The sequence below is a fragment of the Apteryx rowi genome, unplaced genomic scaffold (genome assembly GCF_003343035.1).
Source record: "Apteryx rowi isolate R43461 unplaced genomic scaffold, aptRow1 scaffold_69, whole genome shotgun sequence".
Classification (NCBI taxonomy): domain Eukaryota; kingdom Metazoa; phylum Chordata; class Aves; order Apterygiformes; family Apterygidae; genus Apteryx; species Apteryx rowi.
Window position 1 is genome coordinate 2814157 of NW_020450971.1, and position 20006 is coordinate 2834162.

General features: G+C 43.4%; 1 protein-coding gene across 4 annotated transcripts in view; it reads left to right on the forward strand.

Moving 5' to 3' along the window:
• DCX (doublecortin) overlaps positions 1 to 20006 on the forward strand; it is a 76464-nt gene that overhangs the window by 42065 nt on the left and 14393 nt on the right. For 2 of the 4 annotated variants that reach the window (XM_026086304.1, XM_026086307.1), the window contains 2 exons: positions 15493 to 15595; positions 19664 to 19786. In XM_026086304.1, coding sequence (XP_025942089.1) covers positions 15493 to 15595; positions 19664 to 19786 — 226 coding nt within the window. Of the gene's footprint in view, positions 1 to 15492; positions 15596 to 19663; positions 19802 to 20006 lie in introns of all 4 variants that reach the window. The other 2 variants (XM_026086308.1, XM_026086306.1) reach the window with 1 other exon arrangement.

The following is a 20006-nucleotide window of genomic DNA, read 5'->3' on the forward strand; positions in this document are numbered from 1 at the left end:
TAAGGCAGAATGAGAGTGCATCACTGGGGCAAGGTGAGAAGGCTTACAGTATTGATGTCTTATTTTTAATTCAATATAGGTGAGTTGGGCATCTTAAGGAGGATTAGGAAAATAGAGGCTCAGCCCACAAGATATGACTTTCATGATCTCCATTTATATCCTGAGGAGAGGAAAAATCTGTTCAGGAAAAGACTGGGAATTTTATCTGCCAACCACTGGCCTAACATTTAAGTCTAGTAGCCAGAATGACACAAAACCACACCTTTTTTTATGAATCAACCTCTCCTTGCGATCTAATGCTTAGTTGTATGATCACCTGGTTTTCCTTAATAATCGTATATGTACACAGCCTGGCTCTGCTTCCAAAGAAGGAGGTTTGGATGCAAAATAGTATCTCTGCGTGATCTGATTGAGCGCTGTGGCTGTGACTCGCGGGCAGAACTCAACCAAACCAAGACCATGGCCTGCTGTACTGCTACCAAACCTGACCAGCTCACGCAGATAAGTAGGGAAAATGGACACTCCTCAGTAAAACTATTTTCACATAAATCTAATACTCACCTAGAAATTGCAATATAAGTGAAAAGCAGAAGAGAAAAATATACCATTTGTTATCTAAGGCTAATTTTTTTCTTCAGAGCAGCCAGAGCTAGTTTTTTTCTTTTATCCCAGAAAGATGCTTCGGAACAAATGCGATAAGAGTGATGCAGAGAATATATTCTCTTGAGGAAAGTAACAAAATACTTAGCCTAGTCTGCAAAGGAAAAACAGTGTCAATTTTTTAAAATTACTTCAGCATGTTTGAGTTCAAGGCAGCACAGCAAAAGCAAAATGCTTGTTAAATCATCCTGGTGTGCTAATATCGTAGCAGATTTGATGTTGCAAGCATTGACTGCACCAGCATGTTAATTGTCAGGATGCAATTTTTTTTTTTGAGGATGTTCATGTGTTGCCTTATTTTGTCACAGATGCTTTTAGTGCCTCTTGATACAGAGAAAAAATAAGGGAAAGAAAAAGGGCAGTTGGTTTAGTACTGTGACATTTTAGTGAAGTAGCACTGCGTTCCCTATGGAAATGTATATTCTGGACTGAACAGTATTTCTTCAGAGAAGATAATGAAAATATAGCTAATGTGTTGTAGGAGAGCACAATGAACTGGTCTTGTTACAATTACCTCTCCCTGCTAATCCCTGCGGTGCCGTGCTTCAGAGGTGCTGTGGATCTGCAGAGCATTTTGAAACCGGTTGGAGTGCAGACTTTGGGGGTTTCTTAAAAAAGTCCAGTCCACAGTGTCTGCGCTGTATGTTAGAGCGCCAGAGCAAATGGAAAGCAAACCACCATGAGTGTAGAAGCAGTCTCCCCAGGAGAGGCTGATAGTGCTGGATTACCTGTCAAAAACGATCTGAGATGAAAGAGGAAGAGAGCAAAGGGAAGCTATAAAGCATCTGAGAAAAAAAATAAATGAATATAAAGTTTTAGAAGTGCTGTCAGTATATTTAATCAGGAAGTGAAGTCAGATTGATGCTTTGTGTAATTGCTTTGACTTCAGTAGATTTGTACCAAGAGGCTTGTGTGCTAATACAGATTTGGCCCTTTTGTTTATGTTTCTTTTCATAAATACAGATTTGGCCCTTTTGTTTATGTTTCTTTTCATAACCGTATCTTCAGTCTTTTTGCAGTGTCTACATAACAGTTTAGGTATGAGCAGCTTATCCAGAGTGAGCAGGCACCAAGACTTGCTTCCTTCCTGGCCTCCATGACAAATTAAAAAAATGAACCTGTATCTCTTAACTGATATTAAAGTATCAGCTTTGCTGAATCTAACAAAGGGTTATTTAACATCCTTTTATTTGACTTGTAGGTATGATTTACAGTCTGATCTCCACCGTTGTAGCAAGAATTCAGAATCAGTGCTTTAACCCTGGGTTGTTGGGTGCATAAATGAGATCAGAAACTGCCTCAAAATCTGCAAGGAACAAGAAATATTTTATTTTGCTGGGGTGGGAGGGAGTGTCAATGCTGGAAGGATCTGCAAAAAACCCCCAAAACCCTACAGTATCTATCCCTGGAAGGGTGAAGACTATTGCAAGGTGCGATCTGGTTCATTAGCGGCTCACGCCAGAGTGCTGCTCAGGGCGAGACGCCCGCTGCAATCGCTGCTCGTGGCGGCAGCAGCAGTGAGCAGCCCCGCATGGGCAGATGCTCGTGGTCTTCACACCAGCTGTAAGGAGCCATTTATCATGGAGGTGACACAGTCGATCTAGCGGGTGAGGGATGGGGAAGAAACGGAGAGTGAATGATGTGTGAAGAGCTGATGAATTCATGCAGCAAAGGAGAAAAGAGAAAACATCCAGATGTATTTCTATGGTTTAAGTAAAAAAAGTGGTGCCCAATTATCCCAGAGATGGAGGCACAAAGGAAATGGAAATGTGTGTAACCATCTGCAGCGGGCGGACGTGTGAGCTCATACAGTTGCCCCTGCACCTGTAGAAGTGGCACTTACTATTTCGGAGAGGTTGGGATGGAAATGGATACAGTTCTGCTGCTAAGTCTCTGGCTGTCTCCTATTCCTTTTATTGTATATCTCTTGGGAGAATTTTTTTAGCAATTAGCAATTAGTTTTTAATTGTTTCAGTGGCCTAAAATTCGTTTTATGAGAAATAGTGACCAAATATAAAGATTCTTGCATGTTTCATCATAATTTTCCTGCCCTGCCCCTTCCTCCATCACATAATACTTTGTATTTCAAAAAGAAAGGTAATATATTGAAAAGGAGTGTGTTTTATCAGGTAACTCTTCTGCCACTGCTCTATGGCAAGATTCAGCCTATGGAGAATATCTCTTGATGTGCTATACATTTATTATAATGACATAATTTGAATGATACTCCCCAAATTAGCGTGGACCCTTTAATATCCCTCCCTGGTGTTGTTTAGTTGGGGTAAGAAAGCTATAACCTTCTGCCTTTAGGAATCCCCTTGTTAAATCAACTGCATCTTGGGATCATCTCCAAATGAAATTTGCCTGCTACACAGCAGCGGGAGACGTGAGAGGATTATAAAGCAGGACCATTTTTCACTGCAGAAATGCTTGAGCTCACTCCAGACAATTATGCAGCCTGCCATTTTACACATCATCTATTTCAGTCCTCCTGCATCAATTATTCCATTAACATTACTGCATGCTAAGCTAGAACTTGTCACTGGGTCCTGTAGACATGGGAAGGATAGCCCATATTTCAAATAAAAAAAGGCATTTTCATTTTGAGAGGCTTTGGGATGTTCATTTCGGCAGCCTCGCTGCATGTTCTGTGCAAAGTATTTTTATCTCACAGCCTGTTTAACATTGGTAATTTCTACCCTAATATGGTTTCGCTCAGCACATAATGCTGCATTTTCAGTTCAGCTGACAGCTGAACTGAAAAGACCTGTTTAATTAGAAAAAAATTAATAGCTTTATTCAAAGATTAACAGAAATTAGGGTGAAAACAAAATTGTTCCAGTAGTGAGGGCATATGCATTTGCTGTAAATTCAGGAAATCTCCCAAAACACAAAGAACATGTTCAGAATTATAATTAAGAAAGTAATTTTAACTCCCTCAAAGAACAGCTTGATGGCAATTGTTACTTTCCTTTAGGTTTAATGTAACATCTGGTACAATTTAATTTTTAAAGGACACCATTTTTAATTCCCATTAATCTCCAGAATTAACAGTGTAATAAAGATCCTTGCAAACACTGAAATTTAACCAGTCCAAATGCCTTTAGGAGCCTTTTCAGAATATTTTAGCAACTGAGCAACAGCTTAGATACTGTGAGTGGGGTGAAAGGCAAGGCCAGCATTAATGAGACAGGACCCGTTGCTTCCTCTGATCCTCTTCAAGAATGAGGCTGACTTCAGTCTGGAGGCTGCGAGTGAAGTTATGCTGTTGGAGGACAGGATTGTCAGATTTGGAGATGCGTATGAGGAAGGATGACTTGAAGGCTGAATATGTCATACTTATGTCTTTTTTCATTAATGTTGATTGAAACTAAAATGTTACTAGTTTTCCGATATCTGCTTTGGTGAGAAAGTGTTTCAGATTTTTCAGATATTTAACAAAACAGAGGGGGACTCATAAAATATGAGCCCAGTGGCATTTCCAAGATTAATTAATAGAAGAAGTATCTTCAGAAATGATAAAAATAGCAGAGATATTTGAAAGTCTATGCAGTTTGAGACCCAGACCCTGAATAAAGCAAGCTGCAAGCAACCCAGCACAGGCTGAGATACAAGTATGTGCATAAGCTGAATTGACAGAATAGTCTTCTCTGGTTAGAAAAAGGCTTTTAATTCAAACTGAGACACAGAGTGCATCTTCCCCAGAAAAAAAATGTGATAATACATTGCCATAATGCTCATTAGCATATGCTATCTACCACAGACCCGAGGGGAGACAAGGTTATCTGCAGTGAAGCGTTAGTGTGTTCCTGCTGCAGTGCCGGGGAAGGCACAACTCGCACAAAACCTGCTGCCTTCAAAGTCAGTGGTGATGTCTGACTTGAGCTGGAGTATCCTCAAGCTGCTCTTGTGATGCACTAATAATAATGGCAAGTCTGACCCTGACTTTTCCCCAGCGCTTACTTTGGAAAGGAGTTATTGATGTCATCCAGGCACGCTACAATGTGGAGTAACTGCAGTTCTTGCAGAGAGACGGCCTCAGTGGGTAATAAAACATAGCTGCTTGTTGCATGGTTACCGAACCCGTTCACATTTAATGTAATTTCCTTTGTCACTTTGGGTGATTATCAAAGAGAGAATTTCCTCTCTTGTGACTTTTCAGACTGTGTTGCCGAGAGGCTGTAGGAGCAAGACCTGCTACTTTGCCCACCTGCGTGATGCTCTATGTTGCCAGATCCTTGCTGGGCCTAATGGCCCTCGGGGGATGCTGTCCCTGGCTTCCATCGCTGTGTGCTGCCTGGCGGTTGGGCAGAACAGGGGGCTTGCAGGAGCAGTGGACTTATCGCCAGAAAGTACAAATGCACAAATAAATCAGCTGTGTCCTCCTGGGAGGGTTCCTCTGTGGCCACTGTCACTGCAGTGTTGGGGAAAAGTGTGCCTGGGCTGAAGTCCATAACCATACCCAGGTGGGTGAAAAAGTTTCTCTTTGGTAGCTGGTTAATGTATCTGTAATATTCAAGCTGAGAATTAAGTTCCTGATGCATCTAACCACGAAACACTTAACTGGAGGAAGTATTTTTGTTTAGTGCTGGCTGGCGAGAGGAAAGGAGTGGGAGCCAGGGACGCTCGTATGGGGGGAGGAGAGAACGGCTCTCCCCAGGCGCCCTTCTGGTGGGTAGCGACAGGGAAAGCCACGATGCCGTCTTAGGCTTTTAGGCAAACAGTGCGTGCTGCAGGTGGAGATAGGAGCAGTTTTCACAGCAAAAATACAAAGTTTTACTGCCACCCTTCCCCAGCTTCTTCTCCAGCTGGAAGTCAGAGGTGGGACTTTGGGGAACACTGGCCCTGACTGGCGCCGGGTGGGTGCGGAGGAGCAGGGCACAGAGGGAAGGGCTTCTTAGGGGAAGCGAGGACCAGCTGTGAGGCTAAGTAAGGATCAGCTCTTGGTCTCCTCCAGACCCTTAGAGCTTGCTTATAAGTCATAAATGCTCAGCATAGCTTTTTACCATGCTGGGCTTGTAGGTCAGCTAATGGTAGTTCTCTTTCTGCGCTCACTGAAGACGGAGGTGGTTGTTTGAGGGCATGCATCCAGCCCACTCAGGCCTGGCACAGGAGTGTTTTGTTTGCTTTTTTAACCAGCGTGAGGATCTATTTACCAGTGCCTTTCCATCACAGTCAGCACCGTTGTCGTAGCTAAAAAAAAACTCGCACAAAGCTGAGCAAGAGCTGTTCTCTTTTATGAAGATATGCACAACAGGATCAGCAACAGCTATCGGTTTTAGGAGCTCGTTGCTGGAAATCCCATTAACTGGAAATTTCAGCCCGTTGTTTTTTCAGGCTGACCTTGAGGAGGTTGATAGGCTCCCTGTGCCCCCACTTTCAAGGCTGCCATTTCTCACAGTGTCGCTTGCCATTGGCCATGTAGTCGTGCTATTTCCAAAGTTTCTGACGGTCTTTTGTGCTCCAGAACAGCTGTTTCCTCTTGGAGTGACAAAGGGGGACACTTAGGAAGAATGGTTTGACAGTTCTCTGCATTCTTACATGCTAGCTGTTTTTTGGCAATTTGTGCTGGAAATCTTTCCTTTCCTGGTCTTAATCTGTTGTCTAGGATTTATGGTTTTATGGTTTTCTGACTGGAGAAAGCGTTATCTTTTATATATTGGTGTTGATGTCTGCGCTGCTCATGCCCCTGAACTGCACGGCACATTTGTCCTCAGCATAATACCCGTGTGAATGCGAGAACAAGCCTTTATTCTGGGTAAAAAGAATCAGCAGCCTGAATATCTGTTTCATAGTCCCCTCCGTATGAATAGGGAATGGGGATAACAAACTAACCTTTCTTCCAGGGGCTAATTGGATTTCACACAGTTTGGAAGCACCAATTATTCACCAGATATATTAAATTCAGTTTTAACATTCCTACTGGATACCTTGCTTATTGTCTTTTTCCCCCTATTTTTTATTCTCTTCTATTTCAAACTGATCTTTTTCCAATACTTAAATAAATAGGCACTTTGTGCTGCAGTGTTTCTTCATGCATGAAGTCTTACAAGCTGCTGTAAATATACATGCATGAATATTTCTTATTCCACTTGAATAAGCATCACAGAATCAGTGCAAATAATACATGTTGGTCAGAAGCTGGTGTCCTTACTCTGGTTTAGTTGCACTGTAACAAAATAGTCCAAGTGGATATAAAGCACCTGTAATCAACATAATGTACTATTCAGCTTAATGAAGAGGATCTGGGCTTTTCATCAATCTAAAAAATATGAAGTTGGAGAAATGATGAAAAGTAGTGTAAAAATTTCCTAACACATCACAGAAAACACTTGAATCATGCCAACTTGGCCAGAATTTTCTCTGCTAGAGGTGAGAAAGGAGGAAAAAATCTCTACAGAAGAGTGGAGTTTGTTTGTTTTAATCAATCTAGACTTAATTGTGAGCTGTGGCTCTCCATGAACGCAAGAGAGAGCTGCAACCTTTGACTAATGTTTTCAGCAATGGAAGTCGCACTTTAGGATTTTATAGAGAGTGGTGAAGGGGGCAAATTACGGACCCTGAAACCTAGATGGTAGAGACGCTTCTTCCTTCCCCTCGTGATGGCTCACTGCTATCACAGTAGCAAGGGACAGCACGACCTTGGTCTCACTAGGCTTCTACATGGATGTTCGGTGGCATGCGAGAGCAGAAGACAGAGTCAGCTTCCTGTAATGCTGGGTAGCTCAGAGAGTGGCTTCCCAAAGACAGTTTAATTGCACATACTTCCTTGGCATGGGCTGAGCATACAGGAGTGCTTCTGATTCATTTGTCAACATCCTTGATTTTTCGGTTCATCTTTTTGTTGTTCATCCGTTTTAAGCAGTATTTTTTCCTAGGAGGAGATCAGTAATTCTGTTTCTGTGAATGCAAATGTGGAATCTATTGAGTGGGTGTGTGCATACTTAGAAAAATAATTGAATCCAAACATCCTTTCTTTTTAAATGCAGGAAACCAAAATCTAATAAAATGTAAATCAGTTCAGTGTCTACTCTAGGCTTGCAGTCATGTCTTTAGACTGTTATAAAAAACTGTATTAAGTGCTGTGCATTCCAGTATCAACATCTTTATTTTGCATTACATCTCCTTAAGTCTTCTGAAATCTCCTTTCTGGACATGTGGTGAAGAGCTTGTGAGAGAAGAGAAAGTATTTCCTGTAAAGTCCACTGGGCATGTTCATTAGTTCCTAATGTTCAGTCTGACACATGACCTTGCTCCGGACATGTCTCTGCGTTTTGTTTTTGTATCATGCTTTATTGATTGCAAACACACAACTGATTAATTGTAAAGCAAAGTTGCCTTCATGATTTAGGACTTTGGCTTTTCGGATCTGAAGTAAACATACCACTGCCACTTTGACTTGTAAAGGTGCTGGTGTACAAAGAAGTCCATCAGATTTCTGGCTTGATTTAAACCTGAGTTTGAACAGAGTTTAGTTATGGTCTCAGCTCAGTTAAATTCGCAGTGCCTGTTTAGCTCCTACTCCGACTTCTGAGCTCCAGCTACGTTTTCTAGTGCTTGAATGTTGAGAGAGAATGGACGTTTGCAGGCTTCTAAAATATATTAGTTATCTTCAGCTAACAGGTGGTCCAGTATGCTGATTTTATAGTATTTATCAAAGCAAATTAGAGAATCCAAGTAAGTGTTCACTCTGTTCTGCTGTTGATGGGTTTTATTTAGGTGTTGCATACAAATTGTCTTCTATGGTCTCCCTGCTCTGAACTTAGGAGGCTTCCAAACTGAGGAAGTGTGACAGTCCGAAGAAGAAAGCAAATAGACATCTCTCTTCTTCCTGAGCATAGCCATCAGATCTGCAGAAATGCAGGGAACAGTTGAGCCTGTCCCTGTGCTGGGATCTTTTCACAGAATCACAGAACGGTTGAGGTTGGAAGGGACCTCTGGAGATCATCTAAGTCCAACCCCCCTGCTCAAGCAGGGTCACCTAGAGCATGTTGTACAGGATCACATCCAGGCGTGTTTTGAATATCTCCAGAGAAGGAGACTCTACCACCTCTCTGGGCAACCTGTTCCAGTGCTCTGTCACCCTCACAGGAAAGAAATTTTTCCTCATATTCAGATGGAACTTCCTGTGTTTCAGTTTATTCAGTTTTTTCCTGTTCTGTCTTCTAAATCCTTGAACAGAAGGGATCTGACAGAGAGAAAAGTTATCAAAGTCATCATGACCAACAGAGGAAGAAACAGAGGAAGAAGCCTAGCGCTAACTTTCCCTAAGGCTTCTGGAGAATCAAGCCGCTGGTTCAAGAAGAAAGTCCCCAAGATGGAAGAAATTCAGCCCTGAGTTGATCCTGTTGTGATCTTACTGCAAATCTCCTTAGCCCGATCTCTCCTTCCCGTCTTAGGCAGAGGTCTTTGCATGTGAGGAAGAGATGGAAAGTCAGGGGGCAGGATTATACACATAAATCACTCTTCTGAAGAGTCACTAGCTGCAGCGTCTGCCCGTTTGTCCTACAGCCTCGCCTGGCTCCACCAGCTATGAATAGGAACCTCTGATAAAGTAATTTCTCAAAGACAGGGAGGAAGACAGCTCAGTTAAGCCTCCTGGTGACACACTTCTTTTCAGAGACCTGCCCCATGTTCCTCTCAGCAAACGGTGAAGGCCAGTCCAGGCTGCTGGAGGCCTCCTGCTGAAGCTCCTCCAGGAGCTGCAGAGCTTCATCAAGCAGTGAAAGTAATGGAAACATGGCAGCGGTCTGCATTGCTGCTGTGCTGTTCTTCATATCTGTGGTAGCTGAGAGTGACAGTGAGGTCGACCTGCTAGTCATGCAGACCCAGCAAACTGTCATGCTGCACATTATTAAAGGGAACAGGAGGTGCTGGTTAATCATAACACCTTTTTAAAGCACAGCATGGTTTTACACTGGTAGGTGATTCAGGCTTAAACTGGCGGATAAAGGCTTTTAGTTTCTAGTTCCTTTTAGTTATTTGTCACTGAATTATGGTTTTTAAATACTACTGCTGCCTCCTGGAGCATAGTAGAAATAGCCAGTTATTCACAACTCTGCAGGTATATCCTGTGTATTTGCTGCTCCTTTCGCTGGTGAACGCAGAGCGATGTCTGTAGTGTCACAGAAATTTCAGCCAACAGAGAGCTCACATCCAGAGAGACATTTGAAGCGAGCTCCATTTTGTCAAAAGGCTGAAAAATGCTTAGTTCTACAACTCCTGTATGAAAATGAACAAGGAGACTCAGCATCTCTCAGAAGGCCATATCTTTCCTTTCTGCAATTAAAATTGCTGCAGCAGACGCTAATGGAGTGTCACTGCAGGGACCCCCTCTTGGAAATCCTAGCTACATTGCCCTCTCAGGGAAGGTTTTTTCTAATATAAGAAGAGCAGAGTTTCATTTAAGGAGAAAATACGCCATGTTTAATAAAAACCTAAGAAATTGCAAATGGTCTTGCGCTCCCTAAAATCGCTGTTAATCTCTACCAACTTCTATTTCTTCTATAATTTATGTTGTAAAGCTAAAAAAATCAAACCTTAACACAGAGAAGAAAATCCATGAAATCTATTAGAAATAATTGCTTTGCAAGAAATAAATTTGTGCCTTGTCTACTCTACTGGGGTGTGATGACAAAACTTCCTTCATTAGAATTGTTTAAGCTACAGGAAATAGATTGTAAACATTTCATGTAATATGATCCTTTTTAAGTCAATATTGTCTTTTTAATCCTGAATTTCAAATTAAATATGATCCTCTTTTAAACAAAGACATGCACATTTAGCTTGGAAACCAATACTATTTATCCTATTTACTGTAGTTTTTCTTTTGTATACACAGGTTTAATCTGTCATTACAATGAAAAAAGTTTGGAAATTAGAAAATGTAAAAAGACAAAATCTTACTAATCTGATGGTTTCCAGTGTCATTGTCACTGGTTCATGGTAACAGTTACACCAGCAAAATTGCCATTTTCTGGTAGTAGCACAGATCCTTGCACTAGCAGGCTATTATCAGTTTTCTGTCCTGCGCTTTAATAAATTAATGGATAACAGCAAAATGCAGCATTTAAAACAGTGATTTTCAGGTTATTGGCTGGGATACATTTTTGTTGATGTGTACTTTGCTGGTCAAGAGCAACCCTGCGCTGGGAGAGAAAACGGTGAGTCCTGGGTAAGGGGGGGTCTGCAGAGCCGCTCGCTGCCCTTTGGCGGCATGGCCTGCGCGGCTGTGCGTATGCAGCGCTTTCCCTGGTGGTGTTTTTACTAGGCACCACTTGGACAAGATGGGTCTGATGCAGTAAGATCCAGCCCTTAGGGCACATGTTTCCGCAAAGAAAGTTTACTCCAGCAACTTCATGTTGACAGCAATACATATGGGACATGTTGCAGGGACATACAGTAATAATCAAGGCATCCAGAGCAAGGATTTACAGTTAATAAACACAAGTGAAATAGGAAATACCACATACATGGTGAACAGAGGCAACGGAGCTAAGTTAAAACTGCATAACATGTGATGCATTTCCTGAACTTTGCTGTTTGGCACTGTTTGAGGGGAGGAGAGGGATTGGCTTTTGGGTGTCTTTTATACTATATTATGGTGGGTTTTTAAGAGTGGAAGTTGCAGCAGGGAAGAAAAGGGAAGAAGTAAAGCAAATACAGAAGTTACCATTTCCTGAGTGCTTGGAGCTCAACAAGCAGACCAGCTAGGTTCTTTATTGGCCTTCAGTACTCAGCCAGCCGGCTGATTGTAATTATAAAACATGCACAATATCTTACTATCTGAAGGAACAAGAATGCAACAGTGAGTTGCTAGTATCCCTGCCTGATACGTAATCAGGTTTCTATTCTTGGGCATGCTTGTAGTTTTCCACCACATTTGGACTTTTGAATTATTTCTGAAGGTTTTCTTGGTTGCCTAGTTTTTCTTTTTGCTTGTGGTGGTGGTGGGAATTCAAGGAAAAAATATACATTTTGTGTCATGACCTGGAAACAGTAAAAGCACCTCTAGATTCTTTCTGATTTCATCTAAAAGGCTGCAAACTTTTCGAACTCTTATGTTGTGATCTAGCTTAGTGCTAAGTTAACTACACTGTGTTTCCATATTGAAGGGTGAGCGAAGCAACCTGTGAGTCTTTTCCGTGGTATAAATACATTGCATAGCATTCAGATGGGAACTTGTATATTGAGCCAAACCCAATTATTTGCAAATGAATCAATGGCACGCATCCTCAGGGAGGACTGTAATACCCTGTCCTGGTTTGAAATATCATCTTTTCTGTGGGAGAATTCCTTATAGGTAATGCGTTAACTATTTTCAACCTAATTTTAGTCAAATAGAAATTAGAGTTCATTGAAGGTTGCCAAGAAAATTCTATTTTTCATTGAAGCCATAGAAGATTTCAGCTTGCTCCATTCTGAAAGCCATGCAGATGTGAAAAGCAGGCTTTTCGCTAATGTTTGGCATTGCAGCCAGAGCTGGCAGTCTTAGGCTCTGCTTTAATTATACATTATATTAACCAGTGTGAAATTCTGAGCCTCATTAAGATAGCCAAAAGCCTTCTTTATATTTGATTTATTAGAGCTTGAAATTAACTTTTCGCAGTCCAGCTCAACCAGATCAGTAGATATGGAAATTCAGCTCCGTCTACAGTAAGTTTCTAATTGTTATTTCCAGCGCCCTCTGTAGTCCCTTGCTGTGCCCCGACCCTCTGCGAAGACCCCAGTGTCCAGCCCTGCCAGAGCCAGGGACAGCAGCTGTTAGCCCGGCGCTTCCATTGCCAGTGTCGGTGCTGATCCTGCGGTTGCTTGGAACGGTCTCAAAAACTGGAACCTGGGGTTTTTTTTTATCTGTTTGCCCATTTCTCGCAGGTGCATGCTTGTGTTGTTGATCCCACTCAGACACTGTGGAGCACTGCTGGTGGGCTGCAGCAGGCTGCTGGATGCTGGAGGTGTTCCCATGTGCCGTGCTCAAGAATGAGCAGTTTTTGTCCTTGTGGCACAGCACTGACTCATTAGATGGCTGGTTAAAGGATGTCAGGACCTCAGGCTGAAGCTCCAGGGGAGGGAACAGCTGGCAAAGTCAATGGGGTGGAGGTACCTTGGTGTCTCCTAAAGAACCCTTCGCAGACAGGTACTGTGCTGAGCATTTGCCTCTTGATGGCTACACAGCTGCTTGGAACATGGAAGTGCTCCCAACATTTCCTCAGTAACTTTCTTCCTTTCTTAAAAATAACAGCGATACTTTACACTTCATACTGTTTTCAAAGTGTTTTGTGAAGAGGGAAGAGCATCATCTCTCTTTGCTTCAGAAGACCACCTGTCAGCCTGCCAGGGCCTGATAAAGGGGATTTTCTGCAAGATATTGATGACAAGTCGGGGTGTTTAAGGTTCTCCCCAAAGTGCGATGAGGTACACATATCCCCCCAGTATTGCACTGAGATGACACGAATTAACACCAGTTACCCGGAGATAACACAACAGCATTAACCTGAGTTACGGTGTAATTACCGCTGGTTCCAGGGGAGTCACCATGTGCGTAGTTATCTTGCTGTCGCTATATAATCACCTCCATAATTTCATTGGTAACTGCGTAACTAATGTGCCACAACTTTAACTGTGCAGGGGGTAATAGTAAAGATCTGAATGGCTCATTATTCACACTGCAGCACCTAATGAAGTGGTTTTTGGACCGTGACTGGCAGTGCTGTCCTGGCCGATCTGGAAGATGCACGGGGAGGCTCCAGCTCTACCAGCCAACCCACCGCACAGTGACAGAGGGACGGGGAGAGGGAGCGGAAGGCAGGTGGTGCTGAGGTCTCCTCGCCAGCTCTGTAAGCTGCTTGGGTGCAGAGGTGTTACCTCCTTCTGAAGTGCTAATGGTGTTGGAGTGGAGGTGCCTTCTGTAGGAAGGTGTTGCCTTTCAGCCCTTTTTGATGTTCCCACTAAAATAAGCAAAGCCACTGATGGCCACAGCATACAGCTGGAGTCGGCTGAGCTTGGTTTCGGAGCGTTTCCCACACCCACCCACATGGGCTGGGATCTGGGCAAGCAAGGTTTAAAGTGAGTGCAGTCACAGTCTTTTTCACTTTGAGCAACACTTGTATACTCTTTCGTGTGTGCATACTGTATTTAGGGTAGAAGACAGGGATGAGGGGCTATACCTCCTGCAGCATGTGCCAGCTGAGGGAGGTGAGCTGGAGCAGAGCGAGGCCCACCTCTCTGGAAAGGGAGTGTCAGCAGGTCTTGATGTGTCTTAGGATGTCTCCATGTGGCTTCAGTTGTCATTATGGTGGAAACGTAGGATGGGATCGGGGGCCCATTTCCTTGCAATTACATGCAAGTATGAAGTAGGTGGCTGTGCCAGAAAGGCCCAGAGAATATTCATTCCCACCGCTGTGTACTCCACAGAAAGTTTCTTAACATCCTGAAGGAACTTGAGTCCTGTTGCAAACAAACAAAATGCCTTCAACATACATTATATTGCAGAAAAAGAGTAGGAGCAACCAAGGGTGTTGCCGTTGTCCCAGGTCACTTCCAGATCAGGATTTTATTTGTCGGATTGCTCAGATGCACCTAGAGAGCTTGTCATGCCCCACGCTTTGGGAAAAAAGCAAGTGGGATGCTCTGGCTGTCAAGAGAGCTAAGGCATCCACCAGCCACTGATATGGTATTCCTCAGCCAGCAGGGATGACAGTGGTGGGTGGTAATTTTGTCTTCTACTTCCCCTCCCAGCTAATTACAGAGAATCAGGAGGACAGGAGGCAAAGATACCAGCCTGATGCATCCTTGTGTGCCTGCAGGGCTCAGCACAGCCTTGGAGCAAGGTTTATCACTCAGAGCTGCTTTTCAGAACTTAAATTCTTTAGAACTTTCTTCATTTTCCTTGTTCCTTTTAAGCAGATATTTTGTTTGATTTTCTGACCAATCAGTAGAACCTCTTGATCTTGTTAAAAATATTGTTAAAATAACAACACATCCATCATCTGTAGAGTACTAAGGTGAGTTACAGATCTCTGCCAGTTGAATATGCTTTCATTGGGGATTAGCTCCCAGGGTGACTGCATTTTAAACTTCCCTTCCTCACAGCATGCTTCCTGAGGTCTGCCATGCATTTTCAGATTTCCAAACTCTCAGATGTCAGGTCTCTGAGAAAATCAGAGGATCTGGAACTCCCTCGTCTTGTGTGTTGCTTTCATTCATCCCCGGCTCCATTCAATACTGCACGGCAAGACGCAGGGTCTGGAGCTCTGGATGCTGCAAGACATAATTTCTGCCCTTTTAGGATGGCAAAACAGAGAAGTGAGGTGTTCAGAGACATTAGCCATCATGACCGTGGCTGCTGTGTATCTCAGACAGCTTTCGACACCCCACTCTGTGTCTCTTTACCTTCTCAGTGGTCCTTTGCTTTTGCAGGCCTTGTTGGTGCTAAGGTACTCATCAGCATGGGCAATGGTGTCACAGCCTGGCTGAACAACATGGCGTGGGGGGGCCACCCCTGCTTCGTATTTTAGAGAAATATCAGGAATGCCTGAATCATTCATTAGGATGACTAATGTAGCTTGTCAACTCCTGAATGGCTTGGAAAGGCCATACCTCACTGGATTTTGCAAGGTGGTTGGGATTTTTTCTTCATTTTTTTAATTGTACTGTTACGGTTGACTTGCTGGAGAACGTTGTGTGTTGTGCAACAAGCTTATAGAAAAAAGGACCGAATTAGCATGGGAGGGGGGGAACAGAGAAACAGTACCCTCATGCTTAAATTAAAACTGAGCCACATCAGAATGTTGCCAATTAAAAATAAAATAAATGACTTTGCTCTCTCTGTAGGTGACCTGTCTCCATGATTTCTTTGGGGATGATGATGTGTTTATCGCCTGTGGTCCAGAAAAATTCCGCTATGCACAGGATGACTTTTCTCTGGATGAAAGCGGTAACATCAAACACACACTGCTCTCCAGTCTGTGTTTTTATTTGATTTCCTTTCAGTTGCTTGTATTGGATAATAATAATGCTGCATGCTTTTGTGCTGTTTTTTAAGACCTAGTACATGGAATACAACATCCTTTTGGCATATTGGAACAGTCAGCAAATATTATAATCTGGCAAACACTGACAGATGTAGCCTAAGTCAAAAAAGGTGGAATTCTACAATATACCACCATTTTGACATCCTGTTGAAAAATCCAGTAGCGTATGTCCTTTCAGTTTTATGCAGTTGCACTCAGTTGGATATATTCTTCTTGAGAACTAAACAGCAAGAAAATAATCTCTATTTTTCTGATCAAGAAAAACACATATATACACCTCCCCACACAGTTAATCACTCTTGTCCTTATGGATATACTCCATTAAAAAATGGGAGCAAGCATAGTTAAAGGGAAAAATCTCTCCACTACTTCCTTTTGCTGACTGAAAAAGGAAAAAGCAGAAAGGGGTAATAATTCCCACCTTATGTGGGACAGCACTAGTATTTGTCCCCATTACAACTGCAACCACAGATCCATGATAATGCAAGTCTCTATGATCAGTTAAACCATGAAATCTTTGATTTCAGAGAACATGTAGAGCTTGCTTGTAGGATTTACCACCTACCCCACCTGGCGACTGTGCATACCACTAGCGCAGCTGTGCGCTGGTGCCTGTGAATTAATCCAACCCATTTAAAAAGTAGGAGAAAATGTGGTCTGCAAACATTCAGACCCATATTTCCTGAAGCTCTAGGTATCTTGTGTAAGGAACAGAAATCACATGCTATCTCATGTGCCACAAACTGACTCAGAATTGAAGATCAAATAGAATTTTTGTTGTATACCAGGAAGCCAAGCGACCTCTAATCTCCAAGCACTGCATTTTTATGACTCCTTTGCAAGCCTGATTTTATTTGATGCTGGTACTTCTGACCTGTGTACTCCAGATGAACCCATTTGGTGGTCTTTGGTATTTCAAAGAAAGTTTCCAAGGTTCAGCTGAAACATTGCAGACAGAGAATAAAGCCTGTGTCGGCCGGGGAAGCAATCTGTAACCTGAGCTTCATATTTTATTTTAACACTCCACAGTTGAGTCAGCTCCGGGGGGAGTTTCACACTGTAAAACAGTTTGGATGCAATCCTAGCAGCACAACTTGATGGGAAGCCCAGATCTCTGCCTACACTCCTGGTTACTACTAATTTTTCCAGCTTGGATTTCTCTAACAAAAATAAGCCAAGCCTGCTGCTGAGCAGACACTGAGCAACTGCACCTCGTAGTGGTATTTTCAGGGGAAGCGAGAGTGCCCCGCACCTCTCAACAAACAGATGAGGAGCTATCAGTCAGCAGCGTTTTCCCATTATGCACCCATCATCCTTCCTTGTTACAAGTCAGACTCTGCCAGGAGAACTGTGAGTCCTGATGTCTTGCAGATGAACGTCACTTATTAAAACCTCCTCTGTCACGGGTACTTTTTCTTGCCCGTTTGGATGACATGTGCTCAGATCGCTGGCTATTATGTTCACTCTGGCAGGACATCAGGAAACAAAATGAGAAATAGCATAAAAGAGGATTATGTCATCTTTTTCCTCCTCACTGCCCACCGCAGCTTCCGCCCCATAATCCCCGTTACTGCGCACCTTCCAGATGCTGCTGCTCTGTCTGTTTTGTACCCGCTGCTTCCAGATTGAACACACTGAGGTGTCACATGCCAGAGGTGTTCAGGGGCATGTTGACATGCTGTCAGCATAGGCAGGATTCCCCTTGGTGCCTTGTTTCAAGGAGTGCAAACAGGCAGTGATTGCCTTTGGTGCACTGGCACTTGCCCGCGGCAGAGCTGGAGGAATTCCTCAGCGTCAGCTTTTCTGTGCTGGAAAATGCAAAGTCGAGTTCCTTTCTGAGGATTTTCTCTACTGCGGGGGAGGAATCTGAATAAGCTCTTGAAAAGAGGCAAAATCGAGTATTTCCACTTTTTAGGGTTATTTTTTTCCGATTGGAATGATATTTAGGGAATAATTTGGGTGCCTAAACATAGGTGCTTGGCACCATTTGAGATGCCGCTCGCTACCTGAATTACCCATGAGGAGCTGACGGGTATCAGACAGGGGCTGGCAGAGGCTGTACTCCAGGGCAGCTCACAGGGGCCTTGGTGCCTATGGCTGGGCAACCGAATCGCATCCCAAGGCCCAAGCGTTGTGCTACTTTTGTTAGACAGGTAAGTGCTGGAGCCCTGAAAAATGTTTCATCTGCAGTGACTGAAGATGATATTGCCCATGTTTTGGTTTGGCTGGTTAACACCATGAGCACTTTCTCGCACAGCTCTCCCTAGTGGCTATCTCACCGTAGCACATAAGACAGTGTATATTCTTTACTGACAAGGAGGACTAGGCTGTCTTCCCCCCACCCCACCCCATTACTGCCCTTTGTGTATAAAAAATTGGGGATGTATCAGTGCTAGAGTCCTACCAGGCTTTCCATGGCATCATCTCTAAGATATCAGGTATCTTAGAAAAAAATGCACACTGTTTGTATCCCTAATTTACAGTTTCCAAAATCTATTTTGTACCATTTAGTAGGTGAGGGAATAAAGTCATTGTAGGTTAATTATCCCCATGCAATATCCCTGAAGCATAGGACATCCTTTATATTCTTGCACTGCATGGCCCAACAGCAAACTCTCTCACAGACCATCTGGAAGAAAAAAAGATTGACTCTTGACTGCCTGAGAATGAGGAAAGCCTGGGGAAAAATTTAGGGTGATTACATTTTCATAGATATTCTGATATATAAAAATACACACATTTAGGTCAGACAACTTGTTTTTGGTTGACCAATTATTTGTCTGTTGTGTGCTGCCTTATTTCATTCCCATCAGAGAATCCAGTCAAGGAGATTCTCAGTCAAAAGCCACGCAAGCAGAGCTGAACTTGCCCATGAAACATAGTCTGTATGTTGGACATCTAATTCACAGCTGGGATAAAAACCTATTGCTCACGTATTTGGTGAGAACAGTCTGTAAGAGATGAGGTGAGACCAGTCAGCATTTGACAAAGAGGAAATCCCCTTTTTATTGCCTTTCTCTTAACTAAGTTCAGGGATGGAAAAGTGCTTTTACTCTTAGCTCTACATGTAAATAAACCCTGGTTTTGAAGGTCTGGCATGCTTGAAATCCTGGGACACAGGGAGGTTTGTTAGCATTTCAGTTCCCTTCTGCAGGACACTGTAGATTGTGTTTACATTTTCCTCTCTTCCTGGTGTATTTATTTTTTAATGAAACACAGTTGGGGCTCATGTCTTTAAGTACATAAATCTACTAGATGTATGTATACAAACCTTTCCAAAAGGGCTGAGTGCCCAGGACAGAGGACATGTTTTTGTAAAACTATTTTGTCTTCTTTTCTTTGTGCATCTGAAATGTTGCAGCTTGGTGAAACCACAGAAGGAAGGTTGGTTCAGGCTGGGTGAAAGCCTCCTGGCCCAGGTGGCCCATGCACCCCTTCAAGACCTTTAAGTGGTGCTGTGAGCTGGCTTTCTCCACCTGTGTAAATTGAACTCATCATTCCTACTACTAGGTCTTCAAGGGTGGAATAGACGTTTTATTACATTTTATGCTCACACCAAATTAACTGGGTTTTGCCTGATTTTTCCCTCAGTAGGTTCTGACCATTTCCATGGTGCCCACTGGTTGGTGGGAACCCAAGGGAAGGAGAAGGGCAGAAAATCCTCCTAGGACAGAAGTACAGAGATGGGCAGTGCTAGGGAAACAGCCTGACCTTGATGGAGCGTGTCTTGGGGCCTCCTCTAGAGGAGCAATGCTCCTTGCCCTCCCTCCAAAAAGTCTCCTTTCTGGTGCAGCTGCCCTGGAGAAAGTGTGCTGATACCCGCTTTGCCCTTGGTGCTCATGCTTTCGTGGCTCCCTGGAGACAGAAAGCCCTAAGCTGCCCGTGGGTGTTTCATACCTCATATCCATAGGCACTTTCCCTGGCAGGGAGCATGGGTCAGGACATAACCGCGTTTGCTGTCTGTTCCTTAGAGTGTCGGGTGATGAAAGGGAGCCCTGCGGCCGCCACGGGCAGCAAGTCATCTCCCACACCTCAGAAGAGCTCAGCAAAGAGTCCAGCCCCCATGCGCCGGAGCAAGTCTCCAGCCGATTCAGGTAACCATCAAGATGGTGAGTGATTGTTTTCTGGCGTCTGAATATTAACTCTGCTCGGAGGGGAAAAAAATATACTGTTTGTCTTTGGATACACTGACCTTGGGTGTTTGCATTTTTACACACAAAAAGCTGGTGCTGGTGTACAGGGGTGCTTAATAAATACCAGAGAGGGATTCTCTGGTTTGTTAAGTGTAATAGTGGGGTTAGGATCATCCAGTGC